Source organism: Mus caroli, chromosome 1 (genome assembly GCF_900094665.2).
Source record: "Mus caroli chromosome 1, CAROLI_EIJ_v1.1, whole genome shotgun sequence".
Lineage (NCBI taxonomy): Eukaryota > Metazoa > Chordata > Mammalia > Rodentia > Muridae > Mus > Mus caroli.
In genome coordinates this window covers 172,809,890-172,837,634 of record NC_034570.1, presented here as the reverse complement: position 1 = coordinate 172,837,634, position 27,745 = coordinate 172,809,890, and the positions used below count along the sequence as shown (strand labels likewise).

Sequence of the window (27,745 nt, the reverse complement as noted above, 5' to 3'; positions counted from 1 at the left end):
CTTGAGGAAGTGACTGAGCTTCTCTGAGTCTCAGTCTCTCACACAGAAAATGAGAACAAAATTCTCATTTCATAGGGTAGTTATGGTGAGTCTAAAATAAATCCTCATTATCTCCCTTACCATACCTTCCCGGGCTTCTGGCAAGGGCAGCAAATTAACTCAACAGCTCTCAAGATCCACCCAGAGCAAACCTGAAGCCCTCAGCCAGGGTTATTTACAAAGCAAGGTTTAAAAACAAACAAATAAACAAATAAGCAAACAAACAAACACTCCATGGTAGGTTTTTGTTTGTTTGTTTGTTTGTTTGTTTTTTAAATCACCTTCCCAATGAGCTGTACAGAACAAAGGACCAAGGAGATAACTCAACAGTAGAGAGCATAACTAGCGTGCTCAAGGCCCTGGGTTCAATTCCCAGGACCAAAAAATAAATAAAGAACACCAAAGACATAATAATGTTTTCTACCATGGAGGCACAAGCAGCCACCTCTGCACACACATTTGCCAAGGCCTGTGGTCTCACCATTAAATTCAAATAAACATACCATAATGGCCAAGCTGGCAGTCGGTTTGCCCAAGCTTTTCCAAACATTGCTTACCATTCAACACCAGAATGCAGGTCTGGACCCCCCTCCCCCTTTGGAGAGTCGGGGTCTGATTGGGAGTGCTGTGTCCTGGCACCGTGTTGGCACATTAGGCTGTGCCTTCCCCTTGTGTCTTGGCACACAAGAAGCCCCCAACCGAGGAGGTTGGCTTGACACCTGGAATTACCCCACAGCACACAGAGCTAGAGCGAAGCTCACTTGAAAGATGCTAAACTGCTTTTGTTTTGCCCCAAGAAGATACAATAAGAGAAGGGCTTCATGACTGGGCAATATCTGGGGCCCTTGCTCTCTTTTTCTTTGTCAACTCGTGCTTCTGAGTGCAGGGCATCTCAGGCCACAGGCTTTGGCAGCGTATACAGACACGAACCAAATAAACTTCTAGTTTAGCATTTTACAGAGAGCACAGCTCACATGTCCGTGCAAGAGGGAATACTGAACTTATTAGTGAGCCCTGTAAGGGCAAGAGATAATTCTTGCTCATCCTTTGCAATTTCCAGAGAAGAAAGCATAATAAAAAGCGCTTGTCAGATTAAAGCAGTCTAAGTGTTTCATAAGGCCAGGCTGTAGAGATGGCTCAGTGGGTAAGAACACACACTGCTCCTGCAGAGGACCCAAGTCTAGTTACCAGCACCTATCTTGGGAGGTTGGCCTATAAGACCAGCTCCAGGGGATCCGACACCTCTGGCCTCCACGGGCACCAGCATTCATATGCACATACTCACCCACAGACACACATGCACACACGTAATTTCTTTCTAAAGTTTCATTAAGGAAGTATGCATTATTAAGTCACAATGATCCTTTGCATTTTAGCATAAAACCTTTCTCCCCAAATCACCTCAATAACGAAGAGACATGGAAGCCGACTCTAATGAGCTCAACGAGACAGAGCAGGCCTGCATGTGCCTCGCTCACCCTGTGAGGCTCACACTCAATCCAGCTAATTAAATGATTCCAATTAATTAAACAGTGCATTTTCATAACTCTAAACATTGTCTACAGAGTAAAAATAAAACAAAGTAAAATAGAGCAAAAAGGTATGTGCAAATTTTTGAGCCTGCAGATTTAGGCTAGCTGTCAGCAGGCAAGGAGCAATAGATGCAGGGGTCACTGCTAGAGAGGACCATCTGTCACATCAGCCAATCCACTCTCCCTGTTGTAGAGCCTTCTCAACAAGTCACACCAAACACTGAGATAAAAGGTTAGAGTCCAAATCACATCCCCCTTCTGCACAAAAATATTTACTATACTCTTCACGGAGTGGACGCTGACCTGGCAGCCTGATAGGAAGCTGCCCTATGGGATCCGAGTGCGTTCTTGAACCCACCAGAATAGTGATAGATTGGATGGTAACTGACAGAGAAACAGAACGATTCAAACTGGTTTTGTATACCAACCCAGCCCTGGGACTCCCCTCCAGAAAAACCACAGTCTTCATCCCCGAGAGCCATGTGGCTGGCTTCCACAGAGGGGTGGGCCCTTTACCTTCTTGTATGCAGACAGGTTTGTCACTTGGGACCCAGCCTAGGGTCCCATTAAAATGTTTCATACACAGTCTCTTTGTAGAGCCCTTCAGTCTGAATCCGTCTTGGCAGTGAAATCGGGTTACTGAGCTTTCGAAGAAAACTCCTCCACTGGGGGTCCTGAAGCCATTCTCTGGGACGCCTGGGTCAGCACATACGTTGAGGTCATCGAACCCTACATTGGGAGAGAGAGAGAGAGAGAGAGAGAGAGAGAGAGAGAGAGAGAGAGAGAGAGAGAGACTTAAATACTTCTCCAGGATCTGTATTCCTACCCCTATGGCCACTCCAACCTTATGTACAAAACTAATACCTAAACATATTAGCTTGCATCCCATTGGCTAGGAGAATAAGGAGGGAGTGGCTTCTCTCTGCCAAGGCTCCAAATGTGCCCTCAAAGGGAAGGTGTGGAAATATCCAAGCCCTGCACAGACAGCTATTATTTTTCCTCTAAACTAAGAAAAGCTGAGCCACAAATCCTCACTGAGCAGGTTATCGGGAACCAGAACACATAGCTCCCTGGAGATGGGCTGGTGGCCCACCATTTATGCCCGGTACAGCCTGCTGGTACCAGCACTGCTCTCAGATTCAGAACACACTGTACACCCAGCCCTGGGGCTTCCGATACTGCCTGATGCTGGATCTGTGAGGTACCTACTCCTCTTTAACAGCCTGGATTGCTAAAGGTCCTCAGCTGTCGGTGACACCCCTCACCCCATATGCTTGTGTGAGAATCACACTCCCTCCCTCCTCCCCCCCCCCCCCCCCCCCCCCCCCCCCCCCGCTGGTCTTCAGAGTCACTGAGCTAAAATCATCTCAGTGTGAGAGGCACTGTGGTGGCAGCACACCCAAAACTAGGTGTCAGAGCTCCCGCTGTGCAGAGGTGATGAGGTAGAGGGAGGAAACAGTTAAAAAGGAAGACATGTGTAGGGGGATCTGCACATCTACTCCTTAAGTATGAGCGATCTGATACTGCACCGAAGCAACAAGATACCACCCAGGGCAGTGGTCACATGACCACTTCAAGTTTGTACATCTAGGGAAAGTTCTTTAGATCATCAAGCATTCCCCAGGTCCTTCAGTCTGGCAGACTGCACATTCTCACAGCAGGTCCTTTGAAAAGGTCACTGTCGTTCGGTCTGTCAGATGGAGCTAGTCGCCCTCTAACTGTATCAGAATGGGGTACTCGTGTGTCAGTGGGGGGCCAGGGCAGGAGGAATGTACTATACCAGCAGGAAGGGAAACCTCTGGAAGGCCTACAGTTGAGTCCTTAGGAGAGTGGACACACCAGCCAGAAAGGAAGGTAAGCATCCTGGGTACAGGTTAAGAGTATCCATGGATGAAGACAGAGGACCCTGGGACCACTGTCATCCTGAGGGACAAGATGGAACTTGTCTGCTGATGCTTAGAGAGGGCAGAAGAGCAGTAGCGTGGACATCTCTGGAGACCCAGTGTGAATAGAACAGGGGAGGTAGATACCCTTGAGAGAGGGTCAAGGCCGAGATTTTACTATTGTATTAAAATGTTAAGATAAGTCAGACTTAGCAGCTCAAGCCCATGACCCCAGTACTCTATACGTTAAGCGGGGGCGGGGGTGGGGGTGGGGTGGGGTTAACTATAAATTTGAGGCCAGCCTGAGTTATGTGGGGAGTTCAGGTCAATCTGGTATATACAGTAAGAGTTGCCCTTACTAAAAAAATACTTTTTTTTTTTTAAATAGCAGAGATCTGAATCTTCACACAAGGGAAACAGTGGAGACTAGAAAGCTGTAGCTGAGGATGGCTGAGAGGGAGACTTCAGTAAGTGTCTGCTACCTGGATACAGGCAGGGAGGAAACCTAAATCCAGTGATGCTGAGAAATACTTATCTTTCCCTGAAACAGGGTAGAAGTCTCGCCACACCTTTGAGTGAGGGAAAAATGTTTCTCATAATGCAAGCCACCTCTGAATAAACACAGGAGGCTTCTCTTCCCATCAAGGTAGCCTGGCTCACCCTTCAAGGCTTTCCTCACTGTGAGCAGGACTACTGGTCTACTTGCCTGTACCCTTGTCTTGTCTGTGCAAGCCTAAGCAGGAGATTCAACCGTCCTCATGTCCTCGGCACCCAGCATTGTGTGATGTATGCAGTAACCATTCCCACAAGCACCATTAGTGAAAGATGATTGGCTGGGTGGGTGTGTAAATGGGTGGCTTGATGGGGAGGGGCAAATGCATGGATGGATACATGAATAAGTAGGTGGATAGCTAGGTCAATAAATGGATGAGTAGGTAGATGTATGAATGGATGGACAGATGTATGGATGTACTGATGTATGGGTAGCTGGAGAACAAATGGATGGATGGATGGATGGATGGATACATGAATAAGTAGGTGTATAGAAACATCAATAAATGGATGAGTAGGTAGATGTGTGAATGGGTGGAACAAATGAATGGATGGGTAGATGTAGAGGTGAGGAGATTTGTGAATGGATGGATGAACAGACAGACGGATGGATGGATGGATGGATGGATGGATGGATGGATGGATGGATGGGTGGGTGGATGGAGAGGTGAAAAGATTTGTGAATGGATGGATGGGTTGATAGGTGTATAGATGGTTAAATGTAAGAGGATGGATAGATGGGTAGATGGATGAGTGGATGGATAAGTAAAGGTTGTGGTTTATGAACAAATGGATGGAACTACATGCCAACTATTCTCCTAGACCCGTTAGACAGCCATCCCTCCCCAACCGGGCAGTACCACGAGTGGCTGGAAGCTCTTGCACGTCACAGAGGAGATGTGAAACGCTTTCCTGCAGCATTCTCTCTCCCTTTCCTGTAGACTATGATCCTTAATCTTCTTTCGTTTTTTTCTCTTGTATTTTTTTTTTCTTTTCCCTTTTTGGAAAAAGAATCTCACCATGTAGCTCTGGCTAGCCTGAACTTGCTATGTAGACCAGGCTGACCTCAAACTCAAGAGATTTGCCTGGTTTTGCCTCCTGGGTGCTGGGATTAAAGGTGTGCAACCATCATACCCAGCTCCTGCTTGTGGACGTTGTACATCGTGGTGCGGAGCCTAGTGCGCACCACGATGTACAACGTCCACAAGCAGACATAGACAAAGATTTTAAAAGTCCCTGGTATATCCCTCCAGCACATTCTTTCAGCACTCGATGTCTTTTTTTTTTTTTTTTTTTTTGGACAAGGGGTTCTCTGTGTAGCCCTGGCTGTCCTGGNNCTCNCTNTGTAGNCCAGGCTGGCCTCGAACACAGAAATCCGCCTGCCTCTGCCTCCCGAGTGCTGGGATTAAAGGCGTGCGCCACCACGCCCGGCTTCAGTCTCGATGTCTTAACTCTCTTCCTTAACATAGGGACTGGGCGTCTATGCTCTGTCTTACCTTGGGCATCTTTGTTCCCCAATCACATTGTTTCTAGCTAGTCACCCCTGCAACCAAACATCAGCACTGCTGACTTTGGAGTACCTCCAGCTGGCCACACCCTGTCCTTGGCCACAAAGCTGTTCTCTTTCAGGGAGGGAGAGAAGATTCAAGGGAGGGCTGAAGACCCATCAGAAAAAACATAATCCACCAGGAAAATCACTGTGCTAATAAAAGAATGATGAGAGGTCATGAAAATGACAAGGGGAGAGCAGGGGACTTTCCTCGGGAGCCGATTCTTTATCTGTTCCCCTCCTCAATGCATGGCCCCACCAGCTCTCTGCTTCCATTGAACCACAGGTAACATGGCCTAAGCCTGGTGCAGGGCTGAAGATCTGCAGTCCTGCTGGCCACGAATCCAGCCACGGGCTCAGAAGAGATGAGCAGGAAAAAAAAAAAGCCTTTGGAAGGCAGGATGGCGGGAAGAGAAAATATTCTTTATTTAGACAACTAATCCCATTGAGCAAGATAGTAATTTTCTAGGGCTGCTAGATCTTGGAGTCTTTTGTTTCAAATTATCCCTTGGTGGATCAATTCCCATCCCGGGCCATTTTTCTACCGAGTCCCCTCTTAGTGTCCTTCCATAATGATGATGATCAGCCCCATCTGATAACAGACGAATTAAGGAGTGGGCTGATGTAGGTATTTGGAGGTGCGGGGAATAACTCCTGTGCAGGTCCACTCAAATCATCTCTCAGGAACCTGCCTTCTTAAAACCCTAACACACTTTCCTCCCATCCTTCAAATTCCGCTTATGCGTTGGAGCTTAGTGGTCACAGCCTGGAGGGCAGAGTGAGTTCCCAGAATGGTTTCTGACATGTTTCCTCTTGGGATGAGTTAGGGGTGAGGGTGGGGGGGGGGAAGGAATGTTTCAGTTCAAGCAATCCTCAGCCGCAGGAGCCTCTCCTAGCCATTCCTGCTACAGTCACTCAAGAGTACAGTGTGTGTGTGTGTGTGCAAGACATACTCAGGCATGACCCAGACTAGGATATAGGCACCCAGATATTAGTCTTATTGTATGGGGATTGCTGTGCCCTTTCTTCTGGGTGGGATGAAACTGAGACTCTGGAGACCAAGCAGAATGGCTTGTCCTCTCAGTGTAGGGTGGCTTTGTTCAGTGTTGCAGGCCTGGACAGAGTGAAATGAGGTATAGGAAAGTGTTTGTTCTCCCTAGCTGCTCGTCTTCAAGCTGGAACACCTATCCTCTGCTTTTGGGCCAGGGTTCAGCTCAGGACTTGCACCACCGACTCTCCCAGTTCTCTAGGAGATATAGATGATGGATGGGTGGGTGGATGGAGGGTTCAGGGGGAGGACTGGTGGGTGGGTGAATGGACATATATAGTAATGCTTTCTATTAGTTCTGTTTTCCAGCAGAACCCAGACTCATACAGGCTTCTAAGTGCTTAGGCACTTCCAACACAGGAGCTACAGGGATGCTGACCATGCCAGCTTTCAGGGGCCACTTCTCTCAAGATCTCACAGCTCAGATATACAGTTGATTCACTAAATGTGGTTAGTGCCTGAATCCTGGGGTCTGGACAACCCAGCAGGACAGCCCTAGCCTGCAGTCCCTCTAATACCCACAGGACTGGCTGCTCTGAGCCTGCACCCCACTCTTGGGTATTAGCATCCTCAATTCTGGCGCTGCTGAGCCCAGATCAAGTCAAAGGCACAGCTATGATTTGGGCTCTGGCTCCGGTGGATGCCAGGATTCCTTAGTTTTCTTTTCTTTGAACCCAAATCCACGGGAACCATGGGGACTGGGAGCACCTTTCTCTTCGCACACAAAGAAATGCATCAGACTCTCCATCGGATGATGGAGTCTTGACACTTCTGGCTTGGTTACTTCTGAGACTGCAGAAACCTAGTCGACATTTCTACTGTGAACAACGTAAGAAGTCTTTGAAAAGGATCATAAAAATGAAAGAGGTGTGAAAAAGCAATCTTTGGGGCTATTATAGCTGAAAAGTCATATTCTAGAAAGGAAGAGTGTATCAAATGTAGCCAAATCCATTTAGAGCCAGGGCTGGGTTTCCATTTCTTTGTAAACTGCTCTATGGGTCTATAGGGGAAGAAACAGGATATAGACGCAAAAATTGATTTTGTATGCATTTCTTTAGTGAGAGGGTATTGGGTAAACGAGAGGGAGCCATCCCTGCGAACGTTAAACAGATAACTAAGAGCAATTCCCAAGCCTTGCTCGCATCAGAAGCACTTACTGTAGACTCAGTTAACCTTCAGATCACCTGCAAGGTCACTGGCCCGACTCTGTGGTTAAGGGGTGTGAGGCTAAAGCACTGGTGCAGTGGCTAAGAGTGGGGCTCAAACCTGAGCTTCAAAACAGTCCAGCATGCCTGACAAGAACAGAGCTGTCTCTGCTTAGCTTTTTCTCACCAAATTTTAGCTTGTGACAGATCTGTGCGATGATCTCAACTCTTAAATAATCATGGATCTCCTATATTAAAACAGAGCTGAGCTATTATGACCGTATACCACATCACAAGACCCTCATGGTTTCCCCAAAGCTTACCCTTTATTACAGCATCTCAATGGGAGGAGCTGGGAAACCTGGCTTGTCACCTAAGACATCTAAGGATCTAGAAAATGACCTATCACACATCTCCGGGCCATAGCAGGGGTCCAGAGTCTGCTTCTGAGGAGCACAGAGCCCAGTCCTGGATAATGGCTTCATGAGATGGAAGAAATCCCACTGAGCAGACTGCATACTACCTTCAAGAATTAAAGAGCAAAGAGAAGAGTGGGGTGGATTCACAAGGGCCCCCTGAGTACCCAAGCTCTTCCCTCCACAGCTCCCCATAGGTGCAAGCTTGCCTTTCCCCCAGTACCAAATCCCTTTTAACCAGCAGCAACACACAGACAAAGCTGCTTACAGACAATCTGAACAGTAAACTGTCTCTGTGCTTCAAGAAAAATACGCACCAGGATGGATACCCTGTGTCCCACAGAGAAAAATCTTCAGAAGGTCGTTTGGTGTTTAAAGCCCTGCAAGTTTATTCATGCCCTAAAATGAGTCAGGCCGTCCCAGGACCTGTGCCTGAGAGCAGCACACCCCTCCCCTCATACCAGCCTCAGTTTCCCTCACCTCAACACTCCCACACCCTCAGAACAACCTCCCCTCATACCAGCCTCAGTTTCCCCCACCTCAACACTCCCACACCCTCAGAACAACCTAGACTTATTTTTCTAAATGAACTCGTGTATTGACATCCTATCATATCCAGGATTAGATCAATGTCCAGACACCACTTGAACTGGTATGTGTCTATCATGGGGTCCGCAGTGAAAGAGAGAGAGAGGCAACATCAAGGAGACGACATGAAGTTACAGCTACCGAGCACATGAGGGCCAGTCTCTTGTGTAAATATTTAAAACCCAAATGCTCCCAGATATGGGAGGTCTGCTAACACAGGAGCACATGCCCAATTTCTAGTTGCCATGCAATGGATTGTACATTGAAGCTATTCCTGCCCTGCCCTCCCCACCATCCTTTAAGATTTCCTGGCTTCACTTGAAGGTGTGAGTCTACACACACAGTGCTGGAGGTTTCACCTGAGCCAGACTCCAGAGAGACTCTACCATCAGGAAGTCAGTCTGCCCTGAGCCAAGGCCAGGTTCTAACATCTGGGGGACCCCCTTTGCGAGTGTCATGTATGCCTGAATCCAAATCTATTCCAATGATTTGGAAGGAGCTGTGGCCAAACCAGTTTACCTGCAGAGACCTGGGGAGACCTCACCAAGAAGAGAAGTCTCTAGGAGCAGTTCCCGACAGACAAGGGGGAGACAGAGGCACACAGAATGACAAGGACAATCCCTGGGAAGATGTGACTTGTTTTATAAAGAGTCTTTTAGACATATTTACATGATAACATTATTAAGTGCCTCCTGTGTTCTGGGACAAACAATTTCCATGTTTGGCAAAATTTCAGCTTTGGTTTTAAAAAGAAAAGGGAAGAAGGGAGAAAAGCATTTTTAAATAAGAGAGATGAGGAAGGAAAATTTATGTTCCGTTTATATTACTTATTCTGTCAACAAACAGTGCTGTTTGACGGAGAGGCGGGTGCAGGACCTACATCCACTCCAACAGGAGACATTCTACCCCTCCTTCCCCCCGTTTTTGTTTTGTTTTTCTTCTTGTTCTTTTTTTTTTTTTTTTTTTGGAACAGACAGGGTACAACACACACACACACAGTGTTAGAAATCCTTACTAGGCAAGTGTTCTATCCCTAAGATGCAGCCCTGGGCCATTCTGACTTTTTATTTGAGACAAGATCTCACTGAATCACCCACATTGGCCTTAAACCCACTTTGCAGCCCAGGGAAGCCTTGAATATGAGATCCTCCTGCCTCAGCCTCCCCAGAAGGGTTCAGGGACCTCCATGCCAGGCTTTTCTATAACTGGTACTCTCCTCAGAAAGAAAACAAAGCAGACAAGGAGGTCAGAGCCCCTCCTACATGGGAGGGGAGACAAGGCGGCTGGCTCTGTGTGGTCCTTTGTTGTATCTATGTAAGCGTGCTTGCTTGCAATCTGCATTGCTTTCAGAGACCACAACCAGAAAGATGAGACAGAAGACGGCATTCAGCACCACAGCCACCGTGGGGTAACGGCAGCATGTATACTTGACGTGAGGTAGTTTTTATGTCAGGGTAATGGTTGTGGATGAGAGGACATGCTTTGAGCCTGACTCTGCTGGTTTTCCAGCTGTGTAAGCTTGGCTAAGCTTCTTTACCTTTCATGATCTTTAGTTTCTGCTATAGAAAGTGAGTATTGACAGGAAGATCTCTACTCCCCCATTACTGTGACCTCTTAGTGAGGTGTAAATACACATAGAGCAACGAGTGGCAGATGACAGGGTCACCATGTATGCCAGCGGCTATGTTGCTAATATTCCACAAGTTCCTAAAGAGAAGAACACACAGCTTCATACAGAGGGAACCGCATCTCTTCCTGGCCACCTTCCTAGTCACTTCTCGATACTCAAGCCCATCCTTGCTCATAACTGACCCCTGTGAACATGACTGTTGCACCCGAACAACAGAAACCTACACACAGAGTCCTTCCTTTGGCCAAAGTACTAAGCTATGGACATTTCCATGGTGACACACAGACCTCTAGGAAATTGAACTCAGGGTTCCTTCAGAGCACAGCATGGTGTTCCTTCAGGGAACACCAGGGCCAGCACATTCAAGGCCCAAAGGGCTGTGACCTTTTTTTTTTTCAGAGACAGTAGCCCGGTCCCCTGGAAGATGGCCAGTGGTCTCTTTTGAGTTGAGCAGTCAACCTCTAAAACAACTCCTGATTTGGGTGCAAGACACAAATGAAGCAAATAGAATCTCAAACCAAACTCAGACTATGAACACTAAGATCCTGGGATGTACTCAGCATGCGCTCAGAGTGGAAGGAAAGAGGGGCTTGGGACAGTTTCCAATGGGAGATAACACAGTGACCAAACCCTAACAACAAAAAAACCCAAGCTTCATTAAAGAAGATGGAAGGTTCCTACATCCATTCTGCCTGTGAACCTGGGTCAGTCATCCCATAATTCAGCATGCTCTCAATTACATACTTAGAGTATCAGGGACGAGGGACAGCAAGTGCTGCCATTTGTTGGTCTAAACAGATTTTTTTTTCCTTTTCTGAAAAAGCAATGCCCCTTGGGAAATACTGCAAGGGAACAGGGAAATCTCCGACTAGTTACTGTAGTAATATTTCTGCCACCCCGGAAGCAGGATGTGGCTATTTGTTTTAGTGGATTCTCACTAGTAAGACATCACTTAAATCTCATTTTCTAGAGGTGCCAGTGGGTGTTGGGACAAAAGATTCATCTGCATGGCTCAGAAGCTCAACGTCTGGATTGCCATTTCCAAAAACGACACGCAACGCAATGCCCCGCAAGTGAGCATGTGTGCAGAGTATCCGCATGCTAATCAAGTTAGGTAACACCTCCCCAGAAACAGCGGGGGAGGTTTGAATGTTTCAAGAACTATCCAGAGATGAATAGACAGTCTGCTATGTCTGAGCAAGTGTAAACATTGCAAAAATAAGTCTTAATGGCATAATTTAGACTTGATTAAAATGGATAAAGACCACAGATGTGGATGTCAGAGCCGTCCCCGTTTGATGCCAGACTGATAATTTCCCCTTCTTGATTTAATTCGCTTTGATTACCCAATTATTCCTACGGCCTTTCACTCAGTTTCGGTTCCAATAAAACCGATCACAAAGCGAACTCATAACGTGATTTTCGCTGCAGTCTCCTGACACTGCTCCGCAAAAGCTCAGCCAGCAACACAGCACAGTCATCCCAGACTCTGCATCCACTCCACAAGGGTAGCGCTAAGCACTGGCCAGCAGGAGACTCAGAGGAGATTTCCTGTCTGTAGGAGGTGGCAGGATCATTTTGAAGTTGATATAAATTGTGGTATCAGTTGTTAGGACATCTGAATGAGGTGTGATAGGGTTTTAGAAACTGGGTTGCTAAGGTTAAAGATGTATCTTTTTGCTATTTTTTTCCTAAATAAATTATTATGAGAATAATATAGGTTGCTTGTCTAGCTAGTTCTTGATCTTGGATATGTAACTTGAAAATTCCTAGTTTCAATGTTTTATTGAAAATGGTCTCATTGCATTTTCTAAAACCCTCGTTCTCTCCTCCTTTGAGACAAGGTCTCATGTGGTTCAGATTGGCAGAGGATGCCCTTGAACTTCTGGCCCTCTCCTCTCTTTGTCCCAAGTGCTAGGATGATAGATATGCGCTACTAAATCTATCTTATAAGGTTCTGGGCATCACATCCAGGGCCTCCTGCATGCTAAGCAAATCTACCATCAGGCCTTCCAGTCTCTTCTTGATAAGAACATGTAACAATCTCTCAGAATATAAATCCTTAGGCCAGCAGCTGTCTACCTGTGGGCCACAGCCCCTCTGAAGGTCAAACACCCTGTGGAAGGTTGAGGCCAACACAGTCTGGGAGACAATTCATGGAGGAGGAGGCTGGGATGGAGTCCGGGCTAGACTGTAATCTTAGGATGCCTGTGGTTGTCTTCTATTGCCTATAAAATTAAATCTTTCCTTCCCTCTTGCAAGCAACAGCTTTCAGACAATACTAAAGCACGTTTCCCACGTGTACACAGCCTCACAGTTTACAGAGCGTTTTACACACACACGGTCTCGTTTCATCCCACGGCATCCCCAAGAGATCACTCCAACAGTTTGATAGCATTAGCTCTTACAGTCGCTGCAGAAAACCCAACTGTCAACAGCAACAACTTTCAAGCAGTCTTTTTTAGCAGAACTGCACTCCACCCCCTCAATAGCTCATTTGCTAAGTGCAGTCTAAGCCAATATGTGAGCTTTTTAATCTCTTACACTCTCAGTTGCCCTCGGGATTTGTGAGTATGTGTGTGTGTGTGTGTGTGTGTGAGAGAGAGAGAGAGAGAGAGAGCACGAGCTTGTGTGCGTGCGCGTGCATGCATGTATGTATGTGTTAGGAAGTGGACTGTGGAAAATCTGCTCATCTCATGGCAATGAGAAATGAATGGGCTGTGGGGACCAGGAACTTAGCATCCTCTCAAGGGCACGTGCCAGTGACTTAACTGCATCCTGCCAGATCCCACTGTTTTCAGGTTGCAGGGCATCAGCCCAGTAGTACCAGGAACTGGACACTGGACACAGGTGCTCTTGAGAGACAGTCAACATACAAACTGCAGCAGCTTGTGAAATGAAAGATGGGAAAGAACGCACCTGGTGCCGCATGCGTTAAGACAACCATCCTGACTCAGCACTGGGCCACCCACTGACAGTGAACCCCACCCACTGATAGTGAACCCCAACTCGCGGTGCCCAAGCATGCGAAGAGGGATCTGTTTGTTTGTTTTTTGCTGTTGCTGTTGTTTAACTTTTTCTTTTAAACCTTTATGTGTGGGGGTATTCTACCTGCATGTGTACCTGTGTAGTGTGTGCATGCCTGGTGTCTAACGAGGCCAGAAGAGGGTGTCAGGGTTAGATCCCCTGGAAGGTGAGCTACAGGCAGCTGTGAGATGCCATGTAGGTGCTGGGAATGGAGCCCAGGTTCATCGGAAGAGGAGCAACAAGTGGTCTCAAGAGCTGAGCTATCTCGCTCCCCCCTTACTTTTTCTTTCAGGACGATATGCCAGAGGAAACATTTTCACCACCTGCACACATTTATCACCAAGACTTGCTGCAACCTCCCCATTATCACCATCCCCTGTGACTCAGTGGTTCTGGGTTAAAGCCACGATCGTTAGGACGCTGTTCCTTAACCAGCTACTGGGATTTATGGCAGTGAATATTTAATTGGAACATTGAGGAATAATTTACTTAAATAACGTACTCTAAGTAACAGGTCTTATTAGCTATCTCCTTTTTAGGCTACTTACGTCTTTATAACAAATATTCTGAAAACGGCGCAATAGGTAAGTAGATATAAACAGAAACCATGAAGGAAGTCATCTTAGAACTCATCTAAAAAACTTTCATTGTTAAATGAGACAAATGGACAAGACATACAAACGACCATGTAAATTCACACAGCTCTGAGGAAGGAAAGACTGTGACACGGGGACATCTGCAGCCCTTCAGGCTCCAGGGACAGCGGGACAAGCCTCCATGAGACAAGGCTACCACTAATGTGGGCATTCTGACCAGAAGGCACTGCACCTTTAGCCACTGCCAAATTCCTTTCCAGGAAGACAGCAGCTGTGTAATAGAAAGAGTAATGTGGAAATGAGGGGAAAATATAAGGACTTTTGAGTAACGACAGCTAGAAGGAGTTATTTAAAGAGGCATGTTCAGAGTGTGGCTCCTTTTTGGCTGTAAAAAAGAAAACCAATGGAGAGTGTTATTCTTCTGATACATAAAAGGAATTGTGTGTCTTCCTCTTCGTGACAAATTAGGCCCAGGCACCCATAGGGTAAAACGTTCAAAACCGAACAAAGGAAAATGAAACAGACCTTGATGCAACCAATCAGCAGGGTTTCAAGGCGAAACCCAAATAAAGAGAGCCCACAGGCTGCGTCCCCAACCACTTTGCTGATGCCTGCATCACTCCTATAGCCCTGCCCCTTTCCTTGCTCCCTTTGTACCCTGTGCTGAGCAGTCTGTCTGGTGGATGCTAGCAGATTCTGTCAGTAGAGAGCTGGGTGTAGGGCAGCAGCAAGTGGCCAGCAGACTGTGATCTGGGGAGATCTGGGCTTGTGTAGGGTCAACTCAGGGGCCACAGCCTGGGCTTGAAGCATGCTCAGAACTGGGGAAGGGGACATAAGAATAAGTAACATAAGGGTTTCTGAGACTTTCCAGAGGAGCACAGCACAACTTGCTGGCTGGATCATGTGTGATTCAGAGAGATGCAGCGATGCTAGGTTTCTCATAGCCGCTACCTGAAGCTTCATTTCTGAGATGGCTGTTGGTTGTTAATATGGAGAAGCAAACCCAGATTCTAGAACGCTTGGGGTCTGGATTGAAGGCAGGACAAGAAGGAATCTGCTAAGGGACTAGTCCTTTGGGACAAGCGTTGCCATATTCAGTGCAGAGCTGGCTACCCTTATTCTGTCTTTGACACACTTGGGTGATTTGGTTTCTTGCATGTGACCCTTATGGTTTATGGAGTGTCACATCAACTGCATGAGAGTTCTACTATAGGTCTGGCTCCTGGGATTCTTCGGGGGCGTGTCCAGGTCTATCTAACAAGTGCGCCTCACTTGTGACCCTCAGGTAACCAACTGGAGGTCATTTTTAAGCATTGCTCCATTTGATTTCTCACCAAGTCCTGTGGCCTGCAACGTTATGCCACTCCTTAGGATAGACAGCTCCAGGAAGTGCTTTTAACCACATGGGCCAGTGACCATAGGTTCTATGTAGGAGCCAGTGCTGCACTTCTTACACAAGAACGGAGTGGTGTGGGACTGAGCTGTAGCCCAGGGTGGATTCCCTGCTACTGTTCTTAAAACAGGAAATCCTTGTATGAAATTTCCTACCCTCTTGGTTCCCAAACATGTAGGTCTGACAGCAGACAGCAGCTCCCTGGGAACACCTGTACAAGAGGCACCTAGCTGATCGGAATAGCTAATGAGCTGTTCATGAGACACAAGGTTCTGAAACCATTAACTGTGTTTTTAAAGAACTTCCAATCACTAAATGTTAATGGCTACTGGGCAATTTCTTGTGTATGCATTAACTACCCTCAAGCAATACATAGCAGGATTGTAAAACTTTACATTTGTTCATTTTATATAAATATTTTATATTTATGTATTCATTTAAATTTTCACACATGCATGTGTGTACATACACATACACACACACAAATGCCATGGCAGGCAAGTGGAGGTCAGAGGACAATGTGTAAGAGTCAGTTCTCTCCTTCTGTCATGTGGGTCTTGAGGATTAAACTCAGATGGCAGGGCTTGGTAGAAAGCCTTTACCCATGCAGCCATCTTGCTGGCCTATGGTTTTTGTTTTAATATGGAAAGAAGATACAACATATAAGAAATAGTAAAGACTGGTAATTTTTCTATTTTTTAATACTGCTTTGAGTTATTCACACTGTCTACAATGAACAAGCAAGAGGCAAACACTGTTTCTCAGTGAACTCCAGAGCACACCACAGTTAAACTGGGGGTGGGGAAGAAATATGGGAGCCAACAGACAAGACACACACAGTCTTCAGGACCCCAAACATGACAAAGCAGCCGGCTCCTCCAGAGCTGTACAGCAGAGGCCCAGCGCCACTCTGGAGGGTATTAAATTCCACAGAGGCGCCAGCATATAACATAATGTCCCTTTAGTTGCTCCCCTAAATCATCTCCCTGCCTCAGAGCAGCACCGTGTCTGAGCCGCCCAGGATGCTGAAGGGCTGCGGCTCCAGGAGAGGGTCTGCGACATTGGGAATGCAGCTGGTGCTTTATGGCCCTCCTTCCCACAAGGGTTGGCTGCACACTGAGAATAAACAGTACTGGGTAGGGACCGGGAGGCTGGAGAGGAAGAGCAGTGGTCTGGTGGGGGCTGATAATGAACCGCCGCACATGGTCTGAAGCCACTTCACTTCCTAAACACTGTATTATAAGCATGCTGTCAGTGGGGTTTGCTGAGGATGGGGATAAATCAGAAATGGGGAGCGAAACCCTTCAAGTTCCCCTAAACAAACAGCCTTTACTGTGGGCTTAGCTGAAATACTACCTAGAGTTCTGATAAAGGGAGATGATGCTAAAATGACATCAGATGTTCTTCTGGGTAGCCCATGCTGCATTGAAGCATCCTCTCTCCAAACACGTAAGTAATAAATAAATGCCACTAAAGAGCGCTGAGCCACCGGTCCCCTTTACTTGCAGATTTCTGTCCAGATTCATGGTAGAAATGGTGTGCTTCAGCCTTGTTGGAGGTACAGAGTGCCTGCGAGCAGTCATCTACCAGGATAAATTAAGATGAATGCAAGGGGGGGGGGACTGCAAATAGATTCTTGTTTGCTCAGAAATAGATTTAACATTTTTTTCTGTTATGGTTTCCTTATAAAATAGTAAAAAAAAAAAAAAATTCCAAATGTCTGACACAGAACCTGATTAAGTCCTGTTCTCTCTGGTGTCAAGATGCAGGCTCTGTTATCATTATAAGGCCCGAAAGCAAAACAGAAAGATGTGCAGGAAGGTCGCAGATGAAAATAAGCCAGGCAAAGGGTTTCCATCTGTGTCATCCTCCTGCAGGCAGGCTATGGAATGCCACACCCTAGCATTTAGCAAAATGCTAATTTCCTAGGCGCTCCATTCATTCCCTGACTTCATCTCTGACATTAGTCCTGGCTCCTCCACCTGTACAGAATTATTAATTAGCCACCCAACAGGATGAACAGCAATCATGTCCTCTATTTGCACGGCTAATGGTTCAGTTCATGAATGGCTGCTCAAAATATTTTAACCCAGTCAGTCTGAGAGAACATGTGATTGCCGTTAAAACGTAGAACCCCTGGACCCTGCCGGCCCCCGCTTCTACATCTTGAGCTGCCGTGCAAATGAGATCCCTGTAATTTCAAAGTTCGATAGGAAGAAAATGAAGCAGCTGCTATTTAATTTTTTATGGGACCCACAATTTGTCTCATTTGCTGGCAACTAGGATAGACAAGGAACTGAATGCAGCCCAAACCTCCATTCTGCAGGGCACATAAAAAGGGACTGCATTAAATCACTCAGCAGGGCTCTCTGCGGGATAAGGTTGGGCTGGCTGGTGCTGGAGAAGGAACACCTAGCTTCTAATCCCAGTTGCTAGGCTGGTCCCATCCCCTCAGAGACACATCAACTTCGGCTAATTATCGAAGCTTCCCGAGCCTTGTTATCTAATCTGCAACAGCCAGAGCCTTGGAATTACTACTCCACGGGGTTGGAAGCATGACGGGGACCCCTGGGTGCTTAGAGAATTCAGAACGGCCACGGCCATTCAAATACAACTGAAAATGAATTGCAGTGGTAAACTGAGGTCCAAGAGCAAAGAGTCTGTCTGGACTCAAAGATAAAGCCATGAGACTGGGCTTCCTTGTTCAGAGCTTCAAGGAAAGCCACTCCATTTTCTCTGTCTCTATTCACAGTGTTACTTGGGAGCCACTGAAGGGACAGATAAGAAGAGGAAGGGAAAGAACAATAAAAGACAATTATTTACAGGTCATGTTCCCCTTAGGGTCATGGTAATGTCATGTGGTGAGATATATACCACAGCATCTTCCTAAAGTGAACCTGCTACCTTATAAAGTAAGGGGGGGGCAGGGGGCAAAGGGCAAAGGGCAAAGGGCAAAGGGCTAACAATGCTGGTCTGCATTGTGCAAAGGCTGGTGGCCCGGAACCAGAGCTTTCCAGCTGGTGTCTGAAGGCTGGGGTGCTGTCCTGCAGAATGTGCACCGAGTGTTGGTGACATAACTGTCCCATGAGCCCTGGGGACGGACGGTGCGGGAATACAAGGACAGATGGGACCAGGGATCCAGATCAGGATTTAGATCAGAACCAGATTTGGATGCTGGCTCTGTCTTCACTTAGCTCGGCCACATCAGGCTGGCGCCTGAACCTTTCATGGTTTCCTAAACTCAGTCTCCTGATTGGCAAAATGGAGAACACGGGATGATGGGAACTGAATAAAGTAGTCTAAGTCCTACATACTCGGCGTTAAGGGTCTGACTCTGGCAGAGCTGGAAGCTGCGTGAATCTACCCCTTGCTTTAAGCGTTTGGAGGTGTCGTCGTTGCTATGGTCCCCAGACCAGGAAGACAGGTGAATGGTAAATGATGCAGACAGATCTCAAAGGCAGATGGTTCACAAATGTTCCAGAAATCTCCCTCTGAGCAGCGTACCTGGCAAGTTCTCTACCAGCTGAGAATTTTCTCTCCCAGAATGCAGGGTGGTTCTCTATTCATTGGAGAAAGGAGCTGAGGGGGTGGGGCCCTTGGACCCCGCTGTTTTGTTTTGTTTTTTTCTTCAATTCCAGGTAAAAATTCACTTGGCACTTTTTTGGTGACTTCTAAAAACATCAATAAAAAGACGCGAGGGAACAGGTCTGGTTCTGAGGAAGGCTGAGCCTTAGGCAGAGAGGCTGAGTTTTGAGAACTCACTTCCAATTGAAAGTGACCTATCCCTGGGATTAGAAGTCCTGACTGCATAGGAAAGGGTGCTAGACCCACCCGTATGGTCTGTCCTGAGAGCCTGCTTGTGTAATGGCAGGTTTTCCCAAAGGTTTCAGGACAACCAGGGATGATTCTACAGCAAGAGGAAGAGACTTGGAAGGGCTGAGGGGCTTTTTCCTACCCTGCAACCTGGGGAGAGAAGTGGTGGTAGGTCCAATGCCTGGGTGAAAGAGCACGGTATTGGGGGGTGCAGGAGAGGAGGCGAAGCGGGGGCGTGAGCGTAGGTGGGTGAGGGTGGGGGGCGGGGGAATGAGCATAGACGGGGAGTGGGGATGAGTGGGGGAGGGGAGAGGAAGGGTGAACGTGAGCGGCTATGGCAGAGCCACAGCATAGAAGAGGACGAGAAACCCAAAATGTCTTGCAAGTATCTAAGCACCAAGAAACAGAACGGGAGGTGGGAAAGGAGAGGAATATTCTCTGCATTTATCCAGTGGCCTGTACCTGCACAGGCTGGGTGCTTCAGGGAGAAAGGAGGGGGGGACATGGCCCCTTCGCCGGACTTTAGCTATAATCCTCAACGTGGCTTAAAGGGTTTCCACGAGCTCACTGCCGAGGTGGAACGCCTGCCAGAGGCAACTTTAAAAAGCAAGGGTTTAAAGCCATGGTTCACAAGTACACCATGGCATCGGGACCCCGCGGCCGCCAGTCAGTTGCACCCAAGTCAGGAAGCAGAGCTGAGAGGAAGGCTAGTGCTCTGCTCACGGTTCTCCTGCTTATCCTGCCCCACACCACAGGCCCCAGAACCACACCACAGGCCCCAGAACGACACCACCGTGTTTAGAGGGGGTACTTCTACCTCAATGAACACAGGCCACAAAATCACCAGCAGACAGACATTCCCGGAGGCTCGTCTCCTCGGCGATTCTAGAGCCTGTCAAGTTGACAATATTAAACCATCATACCACCGATGGTGAGCGGGTAAGAGAGATACACTGGGATACTGGGACGCCTCACAAGCAGACTTTCACCAGATCTAGGCCACTTCTACGAAGTCAACGCCATACTCCGGGGAGGATAAAGCCAAGGCTTGGCTGGGACCCCACACACTCGGTTTTCAACAGCAGCACAAGGGCTCACCTAAGGTCACAGGGTCAGGACTGGAATGTTAGTCCTTCTGACCACTTCCATCTCCCAATCCGCACAACTCTATCTCTTTGGTCTTACAGCACAATTGTTGGCTGGTCAAAGAAGGAAGGGAAAGGGTCTAAAGCATTGGAATGTATCCACCGGCAGAGGAGGATTTGTGACGATAAAGGCTCATCAGCCAGGTCCTGTAGGGGGCATTCTTAGCCAGGGGTGGGAGGAGTGAGCAAGATCTCCATGTGAGCAGTGGTCTCTGCACATCTCGGGCTTACCCTGGTTCTGGAGAAACCTTATTGTGAAATCTCACTTAGCTTTTCAGAAAGTTCCTAAGAAGCCGTGGGAAGTGGCCTTCACTGACAACTCTGATTCCATCTCTATTTCGAGAGAAATACTTTATATTATTATTATTGTCATTATTATTATTCACTGTTGCTCACAGGGTCAAAAGGCTAAACGTTCCACATCAACATGGCTGTGGCTACAGAGAAGTTCAAGTGTCACTGGACCTCTTTCCACTTGGCCTTTCTGGTGTAACATCAGAAAGTACAGCCAACCTGAATCCTGACACCCCGCCAGGCTGGGGCAGCACCCCCACCCCCAGCACCCTCAGTAGCTCCCTGTGCACCCATCCTGAGCACGCCTACAATGTGCCCAGCATTCAGCGTGGGGAGCCACCAGAACCCCCAGAGTGCTAGTCCAGGGGCTCTCAACCAGCTAACCAGCTTCCTTCCTAGGGTGTTTCCTCTTGCTGAATTTTAACCTGGCATTTCCTGTTTGTCAACAGAACAGGGAGCTTGATGCTGGCATTTACAACTTGGAAAAAAAAAAAAAAGCAAATGTGCCACATGCTCAGATTTCTCAGACCCTTTTCACAGTTGAAGTGTTGCAGGGAAGGTGACAGTGGGAAAAGCAAGGAAGGACCTGAAGGCAACCAGGTCTGGGCTGGAGTCCAGCTCTGCTACTTCCGAGGGCGGAGGCTTCGGCCACACAAGTCACTCTCCTCTCATACCTGTCTTCTCCTCTGCAAAGCCATACAAAAACACAGTGTGGACCCCCCCCTCCCCACCCCACCCCACCCCACCCCAGAGCTGGCGTGATGCCTGCATGGATGTCTCGTAAGCATCCAGCCAGCTCCCTTTGTCTCTCCTCAGCCTGGGAAGCCTCGCCTCCTGTGATTTATGGCAGGAACTCCGTTTCTTCTCCTAAATGCAATATCACATATCTGAAGGAGTCAGCAGATCCCACGAGGTGTCCTTCTGCAATGCCATCTCCACAGGAGAGAAGCTGCAAACTAGATGGCTCGTAAGCAGCACAGTGTGTCCGTGAGCCATTCCCATGCAGACCACAGCGAGTGTGGGCTGTTCCGAGTCAAGCTGGGATGCAACAGCTGCTCTTAGGATCAATGCTGTGTCCTTTGCTTCCTGGGTCTCCACAGACATCTGGCTGGACACGGGCGGTGGAGACATTAACATCTCTTGGGGGATAGGGAGGTGGCTCAGTTAGGAAAGTACTTCCCTTGTAAGCACCATGATGTGACTTCAACTCCCAGAACCCACACTAAAAAGGCCAGGAGCAGTGGCATGTGCTTGTAATCCAATGCACTCGGAAGCTGGAGAAGCAGGCCTCTGGGGCTCACAAGCCAGTGGGGTCTAGCTACTCGGAGAGTTCCAGGCCAAGGAGAGATCTTTTCTCAAAATCAAAAGGTGGGAGGAATTATGCATTAGGCACAACATCCAAGTTCTTCCCCGATGCACACACACACACACACACAGAGACAGACACACACACAGACATACACACAGACACACACAGAGACACACATATACACATACATTATCTTCTGTAAGTGGCATACACCATTAGAACACCACACACACACAGGACAAGGCCAAATAGACCAACAGGAAGCTGATAAACATGGCTGCTTGCTCCCTGCAGCTCCACCAGCTTGAGGGGGAAGCATTTTCCTGTAGTTTGTGGGGCTGGAACATACTCTGTGCTTAGGAACAGTTGTCCTGGGTGGTGTATCACCTCCGTAAGTAACTGCTCTAAGCCCTGAACCTATTAGCTCCACATAACAGCCACATTCACAGATCCTTCATCCTCTAAAATCATTCATAACACAGGGTGGCTTCTGTGTGCAGTGGGATGACAGTTTTAAGATTTTCCTGAACCCATTTTTCCCAAGTTCTCAAAGGGATGACTGTCACTCTCCATGTGACATTGCTGTTGTGGATGACATCCAGAATCCTTGTGCCTCAACTTGCTGGGGCAAAGAAACCAAATGTTCATAAATGCACTTCTGGAATAGCCCTCTCCCCTCTCATCAGAATTTTGCCCAACTACACAACCTTGGCCACCCTGTGAGGCAAACACTGTCATACAGGGCCAGGGAAAAGCAGACACAAGCTCTGCTAGGCCCAGGTATGAAACTGGAGTGTTCCTTTCTGCATTGCCTCCATACTTGGGGAGGCAGAGAAAAACATCCCACTACGCACAACCCTGAGTCAGCCAGTGTCGACCTGCATGCCTGTGAGCAAGTCAGTTCACCTCTCCAGGCCTTGGGCTCCTCATCTGTAAGGTGTGCACGGTTACCTCGTGTCCAGTGCCTACCTCCTGAGGCTGTTAGAAGCTGCAAGATGCTGAATTTGAAGCATTTAGATATCTGCCAGGGACACAGATGTCAACACATACTATTATCACTGTTGGTGGAGGAGGCCCTGGGTCTCTTCTGTGGAGATCTGGTTGAGCTTTCTGGATATCAGGTACATTTGTGGCTCTATACCTCCCAAACACCCTGTTCCTATTACAAGATCTAAAGCCTGGCTCTTGCCACATTAATGGGGCCTTTTCATCCAACAAGATGACATATTCTAAGCCTTTTGGGCAATGGGTCCCTCTGGTAGTACATGAACCCTCATGCAAAATGATGTTTCCTAATGCAAGGCTTAATAGCAGAGACTCATCATGCTGAGTTACAGTTATCAAAATACTCAGCTCTGTGATGTGGGATATTTGCGCCTCTTTATTAACACATCAAGTAAGACCTACTGTCTCATCTAAGAATTCCCCTAACTTGAAAGCACCGATTAATAAAATGATATTTGGAAATACTGGAGACATGAAAGTAGCTTGCTTTCTGTTAGTGATAGGGCCACAGGCACTATTAAGATGACCTTAGGTCAATTCCCTATGCAAAGGAAATGCTGAAATCTGTTAGAGCTTCAGGAACATAAAAAGGAAACTTTGTCTCTGCTCAGCTCACAGACCTTTTAGGTTCCATGAGGGCCTTTCTCTAGAAAGCCTTCTGAGAGTTCATAGGCAGTGCATCATAGTAACTTCAGGGTGGGATAAACTAAGCACCTGGGTCTGTCTTTCTTTTTTCTTTTTTTAAAGGTCAAAGGTCACCAGCCAAGGACTGGGAGACAAACTGTAGCTATCCAGTGCCAACTGACCACTCTTTTATTTTATTTTACTTTTTAAAAGATGTATTTATTATATAGGTAAGTATACTGAAGCTGTTTTCAGACACACCAGAAGAAGGCATCTGATATCATTACAGATGGTTATGAGCCACCATGTGGTTGCTGGGATTTGAACTCAGGACCTCCAGAAGAGCAGTCAGTGCTCTTAACTACTGAGCCACCTCTCCAGCCCTCCCGCCCCCCTTTTTTAAATGAATGAATTTAGAACATTATGCCCCTTGCTATAAACCTGACAAGGCTCTTGTATGTTAGAAGCTAAAAACTCTATGTACAAGTGTCTGTGACACGGGAGAGAGGTCACCAACGTCATCACCCAGGAGACTAGAAGAGCAGATGGCTTGGAGAGTGCGTGTGAATACACTGGCATGTTCAGGAAGAGCAAGAAGCCGGGGACTGCAGGAGCAGAGTGTTCACGGAGCCACTCGGAAAGTGTCGGTCATGCATCCATCTCCTTGACAAGAGGAAGTTTTTCCTGGGCAGAGTGCATGTTTTATTTATGTTTATGCAACCAGAATGATATTTTGAAAACATTAAACAGATGCATCTTTCCTTCCTCTCTAATCGTGTTCCCAGCAGTCTTCACATAATTACAGCTGGGCCCCTGCCCCGGAGGAGAGGCATGGCATAGGAGAGGCCACAGTGACAGAGAAAGGCTGTCACCTGTCTCCAAGAGGCAGAGGACAGAGGACAAACTGCTCTGTCACCCTCACCTTTCGGAGATGGCTGAGGGCAACATCATGAATCTTCCTTCCTAGGGACTGATCCTCAAAATGAGGTGTGTGGGGGGGGGGAGTCAAAAGGAAAGAGAGATGCAGGGGGAACAAAGGGAAGAGGAAGGAAGGGGCAGAGAGGAAAGAGGGGGAGGGACAGTAGAGGGAGGACGAAAGCGCAAGGCTAGGGATACACAGGCAGGGCTGACAGCCTGAGCTCGAAGCCTGATGCAGTGGTGTGTGTCTGTAATCCCAGCCCTCTGTCAGCACTCCAAAGACAAGACAAAGAGATGGAGGCAGAGATAGGAGAATCGCTGGAAGTTTGAGGTCCAGCTAGCGTAAGTATGCCGCGCGATAGCAGACACAAGGGATACCCAGCCTCATACAAGGCGGAAGATGAGGAGAGAAGCTCATCCTCTGACTTCCAAACATGTGCTCTGGTACTACACACACAAATAAATAAGTAAAAAGAAAAAAATTAAAGCCGGAACCTAGAACTAATTTCCCATATATTTACTAGAGAGGCTAAGTTTAACCACAGCAGTAGATGAAGCCTAGGGGAAATAGATGTGGGGGTCTCTGACCACCTGTGAGTGTGCAGCTTCAGCAACACATGAAAAATCTATGGGCAGTAAAGGACGCCTTTGGTGAGTCTGAGGGTGGTATGTGCCTCCACCCTCTGTGCCCTGTGTCTGGCTCACAGTGTGCATGCTTTAGACACCTGAAAAGGTGAAGAACACAGGTAAATGACAGCTGACAGACAGTAAGGAAAACAGGACCAAAGACACAGCTATAAAAGGCAGGAGGGCCAGGGTTGCTGGGCTGTCACAGGCTTCTAGAATCACCGCAAACAGTGACTGCCCATGGTGAAGAAACAGGTCAACAAGTTTTTCTTAAGAAAGCAGGAGCTGGGACCAGGGAGGGGGTTCAGTAAAGTGATTCCTACAAAAGCATGAGGACCACAGTTTGGATTCTAGGACCCATATATGTGGCCCCATACCCCTGTAACCTTAGCACTGGAGGGTCAGAGACAGGAGGATCCCTGAAGTTCACAGGCCAGTAAATCTAGCCAAAATGGTAAGTTCCAGGTTCAATGAGAGATCCTGTCTTTAACCAAGTAAGAAGAAAGGTGATAGAGAAGATGTTAGATCTCTGGCCTCTGCAGGTATATACACAAGGGTATACACCCTCTATATAGGGTACACACATGTGCATACACACACACACACATAACACATGCATCACATACACGGCACACACAAACAACACATACATCACACACACACACACACACACACACTAATACAGACAAAAGAACAACTACATATGGTAGCACATGCCTCCAATCCCAGCACATGGGAAGCTGAGGCAGGAGGTTCATGAGTTCCAGTCATACTATATAGAGTTATCATATAGAAATAATACAATAAACGAGTAGATTACTGAATCTACTCTTTATCTTAGATATGATGTGCTATTCTCAAATAAAATTATTTTTGTTTACAATGATATGGATTATTGCATACTGATACAATTTTATGGTTTTCATTGGTATAAATCTTTATATATTCATATAAATGTTAAGATTAATTTCTTTCAATACATGTATATATGTTTCAACTCATATACAGGTGTTGTGCCTCATGCCCCATTTCAAAATGCAAGATTTAGTCCCAATCCTTTTAATAGCTGCTATTACAAACTGTTAGGGATGGTGGAGAAATGGAAGTTAATGGTCAGCCAAGCAAACTCATGATCATTTCAGATACTAGCCTGGAGTATCAGAGAAATATGCATCCTGCGTGAACAGATAATAAATAGCTAGAAACAGGCAACATTTGCTTGTTCAGCTATGCTATGAATAAATAGATGGTCTTCAAAAACTTCAGGCTCACAGAATATGGCATTTAAAGGTGTTTTACTAATTTAAGGCATTTTTTTAAAGACATGCAGCTCCTGACAGCACCCCCACTCAACGAAGGACCTTCATTTGGAGATAGCTTCATTTGTGGCATGCCAGCCACCAGGCAAAGAAAATGCCCTAACTTTGTCTGCAGACAGAATGCTGCCCAAAATGGACAAACGGACTCAGGGAAGTTGATTGCCAAGCTTTGCCAAGACATGGTAAGCAAGTCCTTCATAAATCCTGCTTCACAAACGCTCTGTCCAATATTCTGGGCCAGAAAGGTGAAGATGATGCTCCAATGTTTTAGACAATATTGGGGACTGTCCAGGCCATCAGCTGTCTCTGTCATTTCTATAATTTTTGGTAATAAAAATAAAAATAAAAATTATGCTTCCTGCATAATCAGGTAATATTTTTCCTTTTTAGGCCTTTGATGGGGATGAAGACTAGATAGATATAGTCTGACTATAAGCTTAAATTGTTTAGGATTTAAGATATTCTGGGTCTAAGAAGATATTTTTATGATAGTAATACAAATTAGGATAGAAAATGATTTAGATACAGAACTCTGAACTCAACAAGATAGGATAGATGATAGAACACTTTATCTAAGTTGTCAAATATAAACAGACTGGACTTTTTAAATGTAACTCTTACCTAATAATTTTTATAATTACTTAATTGTTCCTACTGTATGTTTTTATTATTAAAAGAGAAAGAGCCTTTATATTTAAACAAAAAGGGGGAAATATTGACGTTTGGTCTGTTGCTATGTATTGTAATGCAAAATTCTATATCCCAAAGCCCAGTTGTCTCAAGAAGAGTGAATTCTCATGTATTCCAGCTTTTGTTGTGCAAATCTTGCTCCTTAATTTAAAACTATTGGTTAAATAAACATGCCAATAGCCTATAGCTGGGCAGAAGAGTAGTAGACAGGGCTTCCTTCTTGGGCTTAGGGTTGGAGGCAGAGACCAGGACAGAGAGGAGAAAAAAAAGGGTCCATGGGGCAGGTGGATCATGAGCGCATGGCCATGAGGGCTGGTCTGTTGGAGTAGGAGCTACCCAGGCAGAACAAAGCAAGTGATGTCTCAGGTCATTGACAGGGAAGTAGGCAAACTAGCACAGAGGGTTGGTATCTGCCCAGCTCTAGGGCTGTGAGGTTTACTATAAATCTAAAGGTTTTGTGTCTTTTATGTGGGAACTAAATGAGCTAAGGTACAGTGGAAACCCTAAATAACATTTCCCATCACAATATTAGACAACACAATGAAACCCCATCTCAAACAACAAAACAAACAACCCAGAAGAACAAGAGGAAAGAAAGAGAAA

At 46.7% G+C, this 27,745-nt stretch overlaps 1 protein-coding gene across 2 annotated transcripts in view; it reads right to left on the bottom strand.

Moving 5' to 3' along the window:
* The window catches only part of Susd4 (sushi domain containing 4), a 128,424-nt gene that overhangs the window by 58,003 nt on the left and 42,676 nt on the right, over positions 1-27,745 (bottom strand). For both annotated transcript variants that reach the window (XM_029479514.1, XM_021171306.2), the window contains exon 3: positions 2,088-2,300. In XM_029479514.1, coding sequence (XP_029335374.1) covers positions 2,088-2,300 — 213 coding nt within the window. The remainder of the gene's footprint in view (positions 1-2,087; positions 2,301-27,745) is intronic.